At 38.4% G+C, this 11,217-nt stretch overlaps 2 protein-coding genes across 3 annotated transcripts; both read right to left on the reverse strand.

Annotated features, from left to right (window-relative positions):
• Window positions 1-1,011: 1,011 nt before the first annotated feature.
• LOC111476830 (lysine-specific histone demethylase 1 homolog 2) lies at window positions 1,012-4,550 on the reverse strand. The gene is made up of 2 exons (XM_023120650.1): window positions 2,494-4,550; window positions 1,012-2,405 (listed from the first exon to the last, which is right to left on the reverse strand). The coding sequence occupies exons 1-2, from the start codon at window positions 4,022-4,024 to the stop codon at window positions 1,423-1,425; spliced, it is 2,514 nt and encodes an 837-aa protein (XP_022976418.1). The 5' UTR covers window positions 4,025-4,550; the 3' UTR covers window positions 1,012-1,422.
• Window positions 4,551-5,548: 998 nt separating this feature from the next.
• LOC111476829 (receptor-like protein kinase THESEUS 1) lies at window positions 5,549-9,068 on the reverse strand. 2 transcript variants are annotated; one of them, XM_023120649.1, is made up of 2 exons: window positions 5,865-9,068; window positions 5,549-5,799 (listed from the first exon to the last, which is right to left on the reverse strand). In XM_023120649.1, exon 1 carries the CDS (start codon window positions 8,452-8,454, stop codon window positions 5,926-5,928), a length of 2,529 nt encoding a protein of 842 aa, XP_022976417.1. In that variant the 5' UTR covers window positions 8,455-9,068; the 3' UTR covers window positions 5,549-5,799; window positions 5,865-5,925. The 2 variants fall into 2 exon arrangements, with proteins under 2 accessions (XP_022976417.1, XP_022976416.1); XM_023120648.1 differs by having other exon boundaries at window positions 5,553-5,692; window positions 5,748-9,068.
• Window positions 9,069-11,217: the final 2,149 nt, after the last annotated feature.

Below are 11,217 nucleotides of genomic sequence, written 5' to 3' on the forward strand. Positions count from 1 at the left end.
TTTTTTTTTTTTTTTTTTTTTTTTTTTTTTTTTTGAAGAATACTAAATTTCATTCTAGATGTCAGATTCCTCTATTTATTTATTTATTTATTTATATAATTCGATAGTTTATTTGAATTATTATAATTATAAAGTGAGAGATCGAACCATCAACTTTTGAGATAATAATATGCATTTAAATATTTCTTTATCTTAAAGAGAACGATAGGTCAAAAACGAAATTTTATAACATAAGTTTGTAAAGTTCAGAGGTGTTTGTATCTATGCCCAAGTTAGTGCCTTTATCTACCGCATAAGAGTTGGATTAGGTATGATGCTGGTTTATACCTGTGTTTCAAAATGACGCATGATGACAAAGAGGAGCGGGAGAGTTGAAAGAGTTTTCGTGGCTATTTGTGATCGTCGATGTGAGATCTCACATCAATTGGAGAGGGGAACGAAACATTCTTTATAAGGGTGTGGAAACTTCTCGCTGCGCACACTCGTTTTAAAGACCTTGAGGGCAAGCCTAAAGAGGATAATATCTATTAACGGTAGGCTTTGACTGTTATAAATGGTATCAAAGCCAGACACCAGACGGTGTGCTAGCAAGGACGTTGAGCCTCAAAGGGGAGTGAACACTGGGCGATGTGTTAGCGAGGACGCTGGACCCCAAAAGGGGTGGATTGTGAGATCTAACATCAGTCAGTTGGAGAGGGGATCAAAATATTCTATAAGGGTGTGGAAGCCTCTCCCAAATAGACGCAAATAGACACATTTTTAAAGAAAAACCTAAAGAGCACAATACCGACTAACGATGGGTTTTGACTGTTACAGTCAAAGTACCGGGGTTCCACATCCAGTTATTGATACAGATGTCTCCCACGCCACTTCGGAATCAGGAGATGTTCTTAGACTTGTTTTTTTAACATCTTTAGCCCCAAAGTATAAACTGATTACTAGAAGATACCAAAGCAACGCAAGAAGAGTTCTGTAGGTTATAATTTTCCAGGAAAAAATGTTAAGTGTATATTACAGATACAAAATGTGTAGTAAAACCATAAAGTTGTATTGAACTACAAGAACTACAGGGAAGAATTCTAAGTACTACAGTTTCCTACTCGACATCAAATCGATGTCTTACAGTCAATGATTTACTCGAAAGGTTTACACATGATCATCTGATCATGTTATTACTGTCAGTTTGCTTCAGGCTTCCAACAATCCTTGCGAGGCTAAAAAAATGGCAGTTTTCCAAATCGTGAAACAATGAAATAAACAATTCATCATCCCTTGGGCTATATAGTTCAACTCGTCATCTGGGAATGGACAGGCATGCCCATTTGTGGCACCCCTTTCATGCAATGTACCCACATGTTCTGGGTACTTCCATTTCCAAAACAAGGTTGGTTCCTTAAATCAGCAGCAGAAGAAGAGTATATATTAGATTTGTGGCTGTGATCGTATCTGTAGTTCGGGTTGTTGGGGTTGCAACTGCAGTTGTGATTGAGGCTGGAGTTGCTGTTTGGGTTGGGGTTGGAGCTGGGGCTGGGCTTGCAATTGTGGTTCTGCCTGGGGCCGGGGCTGGGGCTGCGGTTGCAGTCGTGGTTCGTGCTGGGGCTGCAGCTGCAGTCGTGCTTCAGTTTGGGATTGGGGTGGCAGTTGCGGCTGTGGTTGGGATTGGGGTGGCAGTTGTGGTTGCATTTGCGGTTGGGGTTGGGGTCCAGCAGACAGCCGATTCCTACCCCGGCCTCTTCGAGCACCGACAATACGAGAAATCAACGAGTTACCAATATTAGCCAAGGCACTCGGTCCCATCAGCTTTAAGCCAAACTCTTTCACTAGATAAGGAAGTCTACTTTCATCCTCTTCGATCGCGAGTAGCAGCTCGCGTGCCTGTTCACGGGATACAATTGTGTAAAGCTGCAGCAGCTGTTGTTGTGAGGGATCTTCACAATCCTCTGCCAGTTCTTCAATGCTAGAACTTTCTCCCTTGTCCCTGAATGTGATTTTCATGATCCCCATTGATTTTTCGCCATCTAACGATGAACCGAAAATAAAGGACAGATTTCCAACTTCAATGTCGGGATTCCTGAAAAGATCCACCAGAATATCATGTCTCAGATTTCTTGGCATGTACTTCCTTGAATGGTTTGATCGTCCCCGAGTTGCATGGTAAATACATGAAGCTTCTCGTAGCCCGCTCAAGAAGGCACCATGCATGGTGGCTGGATATTGCTTAGTTGTGGCCTCACCGGCGAAAAATAATCTGTTCCACACTCTCTCTGCAAGAATATCATAATCGCTGCCAGTGGACCCAACTCGAATGTGAGAGTACGAGCCATAGGAAAATGGATCGTTGCCCCATCTCGTGCATATTGTCTGTATTGGATTCGGCACGTCAACCCCTTTCGAGCTAAATATGCCTTTACGTAGAGATGTAACAAGGTTAAACGAGAAGTGTTACTGAAATATTCATACGGTAATTCACAACCAAAACCGGAGAGACCATACCTCTGAGAATTCCAAGAACCCTGTGGAGCAACACAGTTGGATCTGTGCATTCAAACGCTTCAGCAGCTTCTCCAGCAACAAGAGCTATAAGAACTGCACCTCCAGAAACAGTATGATACCCATAAAACAAAAAGAACTCCCCCCGCTGATGGCAATGCTCTCTAAGACATCCAAATGTATCAAGGTCTTCCCCCCAGAAAACATGAGGAAACACCATTGCAACTTTATTCAATAATCCAAAACCCAGTCTCTCAATCGCCGCCACCTTCCTTTTAGGTAACTCCGGTTCAAATCTGATAAGCTTTCGCTTCAGAATCCCAAGCGGAACCGTGCACAGAACCATATCAGCTTGAAACACTTGATCGCCAGCTACTACTTCTACTCCGTCACTTCCATATTTAACGGTGTCAACAACCTGCCCGTAAAATATCGGAACTCCTTCACATAATGCTTTTATCAATCTCCAATTACCTCCTGCTAGAAAGCAATGGTCGCCGCCCATTTCATAAGGATCATCTTGATCCCAATGCACAGCAGACAAATTCGAAAGACATCCTGCATTTGCGTATTCCAAGTTCGCTAGATGCCAATCGAGAAGTTGTCGTTCATCCTTGCTCTGAGCAACAGCATACAATTGCCTGAGTTTTTCCAGAACGGTTCCAAGAGAAATGTTATTAGCCAATCCTCCCATAATCTTTCTCAGTTCAGTCACTTTGTCAAGCAATTTATTAAAAATATACTCAATCTTAGCATCAGTATCTTTTTCAATCAGTGTTCCATCAGGTTTATACAATGGACAATTATCTCTAACCTTATGAAGTGGAATGGAAAGTTGTCTAGCTAGAACTCCAAGAGGATTAGCATGGATACCAGTAATGACACTACCACCAAGATCCACAGCAGCAAATTTGCCCTCCAGACCCATCTTTTGTGTATAAACTCGTCCACCAGGTCGATTCCGACCTTCCAAAACAACAACCTTAAAACCAAACGATAATAACTGCCGAGCTGCAGCCAACCCGGCAAGACCTGCACCAATAACAATCACAGATCCTTCACATGCCTCCTCTGCCACTTGAGATGTAAAGGTTGGTGTCACCCCAAAGTTTATATATCCATTGTACAGAAGGAAATCATACGCCTTACTAATTAAATGTTCATACTCACTGCTCACACTCTCTTTAATCTGCCCTTTCGACAGCCACATTCGTACGTTACCCCGCCATCTCGCGATGATATGATTTCTAACAACAATGTAATCGTTCTGCTCTTTGCCACCCAATTTCGTGACCACCCTAGCTTTGATTTCCTCCTCATGAAGCGCATCAATTGGGAATCCAACCGATAATGCTATCATAGCCTCAACTTCAGTCTCCTTCTCCAGATCCTCTGCCGTTTTGCTCTTCTTCTTCGAAACACCCCCTAAATGCTGCTCTATAACCTCGTCCATTAAATCCTCGTCATAATTTCGCGAAGTAGCTTTCTTACGCAAGGAACGCTTCAAAACTAAACCAGGGGTGCTATCCATCATTCAACAATACGTTGCTAAAAAAATTCAATCCGTCTAAACATTTAACCTCCAGAATCGCACCAAGAAAAGAACCCTCGTTTCGATCACTACTCCTTACATATTTAGTCAAATTCTAATCAATCAGCACACAATTATCGAGAAACTCCATGAGAGACCTCAGAATTTGAAAAATAACATTACCGCCTTTCTCGAGTATTTAAGCATTCAACGCAACCCCCCAAGAAAACGTAAATCCCACTTCCGCTGGTAGAATTTCTCAAAATACTGCTCGTAATCGACGTGAAGCTTTGAGATGGACGAAAGAAAATCACAGCCCCAGACGTAAACAAAGAAATTAAAAAAGAACAGAAGCAAGAAAACGTATCTCAATAAAGCCAAGCCAATGTGGGAGTGGAAATTCGCCAAATTGCAGACCTAAATCAGAAATGGAATCGACGAACACAATTAGGGCAACTCGCCTGCATGGGTTTAAGGCCAAGGATTAGCGGAGAAGAAAGGAGAAATTAGGGTTTTGGGTAGAAACGAGTTGAAGCAAAAGGAAAAATTTTCGTATTTTGAAAATTGACCTTTTATATACTTTATTTTCTCTTTTCTTTTTTCTTTTCTATTTCTTCTCTAATAGTTTATTTGTTTATTTATTAAGCCAATTAAACTTTTAATTATTCCAAACTCTAAACTTTTTTAATTGTTTATATATATTTTAAAAAATCCTTTACAACTCAATTTTAATTATACATAAATTAAAAGTGTCGTTATAGTTCATTTCAACCTAAAGATATCGATGATGTCATTTACAACATCATTTACAAAACTGCTCGTTACATATCAAGTTCCAAGGCATAATACTCAAAATAGAGTATTTTAGATTTTGATGACGGGTCGTACATTCACGTCAACACGAAGGGGTATGCAGCCACGGACAACACGTCCTAAACAAACATGATCGGGACATCATGCGATCATAAACAACACACCTTGAGAACAAGCGTAACGATGACATAGTATTTGTTTGTTTTCCCCTACCAGAGTTTCAAAACAAAGTAGACCCAAAGATAATGCAATTTAGACATTTCGAGAAAACACAAGTGGAAATGGAATAGTTTGCGGAAAATAAATCATAATAACTAGAACCAAGTCATACTGAGCATTAGCTTTATCAAAAAAGTGTGCTTGCCGATTTCGAGACAAATAAACTGAGATACCCATCAGTTGGAGAGGGAACGAAACATTCCTTACAACGGTGTAGAAATCTCTCTCTAGCGCGTTTTAACAATCACGAGGGAAAACTCGAAAGAGAAAACCTAAAGAGAACAATATCTCTTAGCAGTGGACTTAGGTGTTACAAATGGTATCAGAGTCAGACATAGGTGATGTGTCAGTAAGGAGGTTGAGCCCCAAAAGGGGTGGACACGAGGCTAGGAAGGAAAGTAGATTGTGAGATCTCACATCGGTTGGAGGGGAGAACGAAACATTCTTTATAACAGTGTGAAAACCTCTCTCTAACAGACGCCGCACCAGCTAGCATTTCAGTCAAAAACTAGTGCTTTATTCACTATACCCTTTTTATCATCAAGAAAAACATTATACAACTAATACAATCCATTGTCCGAGTAAATGTAAAAAAAAAAAAAAAAAAAAAAACAACCTGCGGCAGCTAATGTCTAGCAGCCTGAATGTGAAAACAAAGAGTAGACTGTTTACTGTACCAATTAATCTTGAAATGATCCACGGATGGTTGTCACAATCTGAATGAATTGAGCCAATGGACTTTGATCTAAGACAAAGAACTCACATAACCATATACTTCTTCATCCATCCACTGTAAATATATTAGACCCACCAATGCCTTTGCAGGTCATCCAGGCTAAATCTTACTACCCGAACAACGTTGTTTCGTTTTCTCATCTCCCACAAGGATTTACGAGCTGCGAAAACACTGCACTTGTTGCAACATCTTCTGCGTCGTCGTCGGTGCCCGAGTTCCCTCCATCAATCATGCTTACACTATTATCAAATGGCTCAAGTGGAGTCAGTTGGATGGTAGGGATGTGGTTCGTGCTGTTGTCTTCGGGTTCCATTAGAGCAGACGATGTTTCCTCGAGCTGAAGAGCGTATTCCAGGTTCCACAGGACGTCGCCCATGGACGGCCTGTCGACACCATACTCGGCTAAACACTTCTCCGCTGTTTCACCGAACTTCTTAAGTGATGCTGGATTAACTTTCCCTACCAGATTTTGGTCCATGATGTTATCTAGCATGCCTTTCTTCTGCCAAATCATTGCCCATTCTGCTATATTGACTTGTTCTCTAGGCAGAACAGGGTTTAGAGCTGGCCTTGTACAGAGAACTTCCATTAGCACGACCCCGAATGAATATACGTCGGACTTCTCGGTCAGCTGCTGTCGTCTGAAGTATTCGGGGTCGAGGTAACCAAAACTACCCTTAACAGCAGTACTAACATGAGTCTGATCCAGAGATGGTCCGGTTTTTGAGAGACCAAAATCTGCAACTTTGGCGACGAAATTCTCGTCCAAGAGAATGTTCGTGGTTTTGACATCTCGGTGTATAATGCTTTGTGCTGCACCAGTGTGAAGATAATGAAGCCCTCTCGCAGCACCGATGCAAATATCAAGTCGTTGCTTCCACGACAACGGTGGTAGATCGGTTCCATACAAGTGACTCCTGAGCGGTCCATTTGCCATGTATTCGTAGACAAGAACCATTTCTGATCGTTCGTCGCAGTAGCCAATAAGAGACACTAGGTGACGATGTCTGAGCTTTGATAACATTTCGATTTCGGTTCGAAATTCAGCAAGACCTTGTTCTGATCTGGGGTTACCTCTTTTAACAGCAACCTTTACACCATCTTCAAGTGTTCCCTTGTAAACTCTACCAAAACCGCCAACTCCAAGGAGTAGATTTTCGTCGAATTTGTTCGTAGCATCGAGAATTTCCTGAAACGAGAAGAATCTGCCAAGACTGGAGGAAGTCAATGAAAGGAAGCTTGCAGTTCCACTCTTTTGAGAAGTGGTTGACACTTTTGTCATGGTTTGAGAGTTCCCATATAAGGGCAAAGGAAGCCATGGATGTGCTGGTTGAGTAGGCTTCGACTTGCGACGTACGAAACAGCAGTAACACAAGACGAGCAAAGCAATGGCTACTACAGCTCCCGAGACAGAACCAACAATTATTGCTATATTGTTCTTCTTCGAGGGTGCATTCGGCAAAAGGCTTTCAACGGACAAAGTTCCATCCAAGCTCCCGGCTCGATTGTTTATTTTCATGATCTCCAAGCCATTCATGGTTGCATTGGTGATGTCTGCCATCGTATCTGGACCGACACTAACAGTCAAAGTAGCCGAATCTGCTGAGTTTGAAATAAAGTCTTTGTAATAAGGCACGCCCAAGTCACCCGTTAACGACGATAGATCAAAGCTTCCCAGAGCATTATCAGAATTGATGTATAGATTGAAAACCAGACTATTAAGAGCCTTGCTCATGATATCACAAAAGTGTACTCGAACAAAGTATTGAAAATTTGGCTCAACAGAGAAAACCCAAGTCAAGTTAAAGTTCACATTCGGTACATTCGGGTCTCCCATGGCATCGGCAGTAGCATAAACCAAGTTCGGTGCAGTTTCTGGTGTAACACCGGCATGATATTTTATACTCCCCGGGTTGGCCGAGACATTCACTGCAGAACTATTGACATGGAGGTATTTCATATCATTCTCCCAAGTCCTTCCAAGTGTATCATTTTGCGAAGTGAGTAAAGGACCTCCCATATTTAGTCGATAAACAGTTTCGAAAGCAAGTTCAGAGATGCCGCTAAACGGAGAAGATGGATTCAAAGCCAATGCTTGGTCAGGTATCAGCTCATCAGGCATCGAAACAACCTCGATCGCATTAACAAACGATACCGAACCATTAAACGGGATGAAAGTAAGCGTCAAGGAATCCGAAGTGACATTGATTGCATACTCCTTGAACATAAAAGAACCATTATAGTTCTTGAAAGTGAAGTTATTCAACAACACAAACTTCTCAGTAACAACAGTAATCGACGCAGACGCCAGATTCCGCTCCGACTTCGGAATAGGATAAAAGTACAACCGAACCCAATGCCGACCTTCTTTCTTGATATCGAATTTATACGAAGCAATGCCGGTGAAAACCCGAGCAGATTGATAGATTGGAGATGCCTCACTTGTGCCTTTAGAACTAACAACAACAGAGCTTCCACCATCAATGGCGAACAACGAATGTCCAGAATCAGGAACATAAGTTCTTCCTTGGAACGTGATGTTTTGTGTAGAACCACATGATATCAAATAATTATCAATGGGAGTGAAAGCGGCGCAAGATCCAATACACATGAACAATACGCCAGACAGAACCAGAAACATTGAAACAAGCTTCATTTTCACCATTTTCAATACCCACAGATCCTAAATTCACTAAAACCCCAACAGCGTCACTTCAAGAACAAATCTAACAAAACCCTCCAAAACCCACCTCCATATGGATCTATCTAACAATACCCATTTCACAAATTTCACAGATAAGAACATGAAACTCCATAGTAGACCAGAATCAGGTTTAGAGCACTCAAAGAACAAAGAGACAAACAAGAAATGAGAGTGTTACCTGATGAAGAACAGATAATCCTGAAAAGGGTATTGTGGAAGTGAAGAATCAGAGAGAAAAGAGGCCGGAGAAGGGAAGGAGAAGAAGAAGAGATCCCACTAATCCCGGCATGAAAGGGCTCTGGAGCAGAGTTTTTTTAGTGCAGCCACCACACAAAACTTTCCAGCCTGTTATCGAGGCTGTCATCAATATACAAAAACTAGAGACCCCACAAAATAAGAAAGGGGGGATGAAATGGAAGCCTTCATCAAACTCTTACTCACGCCATGAACAAACACTGCCTCTACCTCACCTCTCTACTACAGAAACTGCGCTTTTTCACGCCATTTCCCTTCAAAATCTCCACCAATTCAATTCATTTCTGTTTTCTTTTCTGTTTTCCCCTTATTTTCTAAAATGGGTTATTGATAAAACTCCTTAATCTGCACTTAAACGAAGAAGAAACCATGATTTAACCGAATTTGGGGTGTTTTTGTTGGAAATTACCAAACCCTACTCAACAAAAGGCTCGTACTAATAAACATATATTTCTTGTTTATAAATTCATGATCATTTTCGACTCCCTCACAACAATTTTCCCCTCGAATAAAGTATATCATAAAGTATACTATATAGCCTCTCTCGAAGCCCATGAAGTCCTCGAAAAGTAATAATCTCTTCTTAATCGAGTCTTGACCTCTTCTCTGAACCCTTTGCTATGATATGATATTCTCCATTTTCAACCGTATTTCCTTCCAATAAACTTTATCCTCATATAAAAGTTATTATATATTATATCATACATTATTATGGAAATGAAATATATAATTCAAAAATTTTAATTTTTTTTATATATTAGTTTTTAAGGATTGAAAGGGTATGGTTGCTGTGCAGGGACAAACGATCAAGCCGGACCCGCTTTACGCGGCTTTAAGATACGGAAGAGCTGGTGATGGGGCGTCAATTGACGGTGTTAAATCGCCGTCAACTTGATTCTTTCCTCGGAGACGCCTGCTTTGCTAGCTGTTTGACGGCTGTATGACGGTGCTATAATTAATTTTTTTTTGTTTTATTTTATTTTATTTAATCTATCGTCAAAATTATTGTATCTGTCTGTCATTATGCCATACTATATTTAGCTACTTTTTATTAATAACAAAAAAATATAAATAAACAATCCTTCAAATTTATTTTTAATTAACCATAAAAACTATTTTTAAGATTTATTAAAAATATAAAAAATAAAATTACATAATAACAGAATTAATTTATTAATTGGATGTAACCCGACAGGCCATTACATTACATTACAATTGACTTCGAAAAAAAATAAAAATAAAATAAAAATTGGATTTATTTCTTATAATAGGCGTATCCAAGCACATGGCCACGTACTTTCAACGTCGCTATCACTCATTTTTTTAATATTTTTCTTCCTATTATTCAATTCTTATAAATATGCATTTTTAAAAAATCATATAATTATTCCTCTTTTGTTTTTTTAATGATATTAAAAAAAAAATCAGTATTTTTTTATAATAATATTTGTTATATGATATTGTCTCGTAATCTTTCGTGACTTTGCTCCTATATTATAAATCTATGATCATCCTCTAAATTAGACAATGTGAGACTTTCATCAATCATGATATTTTTGTTATTTATGTAACATATATGACAGATAAATATAATTTTTTTAAAATAATTATTAAAAAAACAATATGATCCGAAAAAAAATCAACTTCATCCAATCCATATATACAATAATAATGGTGTATTTATTTAATGAAAAATATAAGAAACGGCAGTCCGTCGCCGCATTCTGCCGTGGGTTCCGCCGAGAGACGCGTCGGTTTAAAAAAATAATAATAATAAAATTTATTTATTTATTTATTAAAAAGAAATTAGTTAAATTCAACTCCACCGCTTTGACTTCTTGCATTTTTAATTTATAATCACCAATTAAATTACAATAATCATTTTCTCCTCTTTGGATTCCAATTTCTTAAATATCAATTATTTTAACTTCAAATTTTATAATTATTTAATTTTTAATAATTTAATATATAAATATTTAATAAATTTATGGGTTACTAGCTATCAAATTCACAAAATTAAGTTCTTATTTTAAAAAAATTTGAATATGTTTAAAAATTAATTAAATATTAAAAATTTTAAAACTAAATTTAGTGTGAGATGGGAGAAAATCTCTCTCTAATAAACCGGTATTAAAACTGTGAAATTTTACTGTAATTAGTCAAAAAGTAAATAATATTTTTACGGTTATTCTTTTAATTTAGGCACAAGTTAACGTGACATGTATTAAATTTTATGTAATTTTGAAGTACGATAATTAATATTATATTATTATTATGGTAATCAAGTCTGTTAATTTAATGAAAGTTAAAAAGAAATAAATTTATTTATTTTATAATAATTTAATTATGGTGAACTTTATGGCACTTTTGAAATGGGATTAAGAGAGTTGTTATCAAATGATTAACTATACTTTTGTGGCTTTTTTTTTTTTTTTTTTTTTTTTTTTTTTTTTTTTTTTTTTTTTTTTT

The sequence above is a fragment of the Cucurbita maxima genome, unplaced genomic scaffold (assembly GCF_002738345.1).
Source record: "Cucurbita maxima cultivar Rimu unplaced genomic scaffold, Cmax_1.0 Cma_Scf00003, whole genome shotgun sequence".
NCBI classification, from domain to species: domain Eukaryota; kingdom Viridiplantae; phylum Streptophyta; class Magnoliopsida; order Cucurbitales; family Cucurbitaceae; genus Cucurbita; species Cucurbita maxima.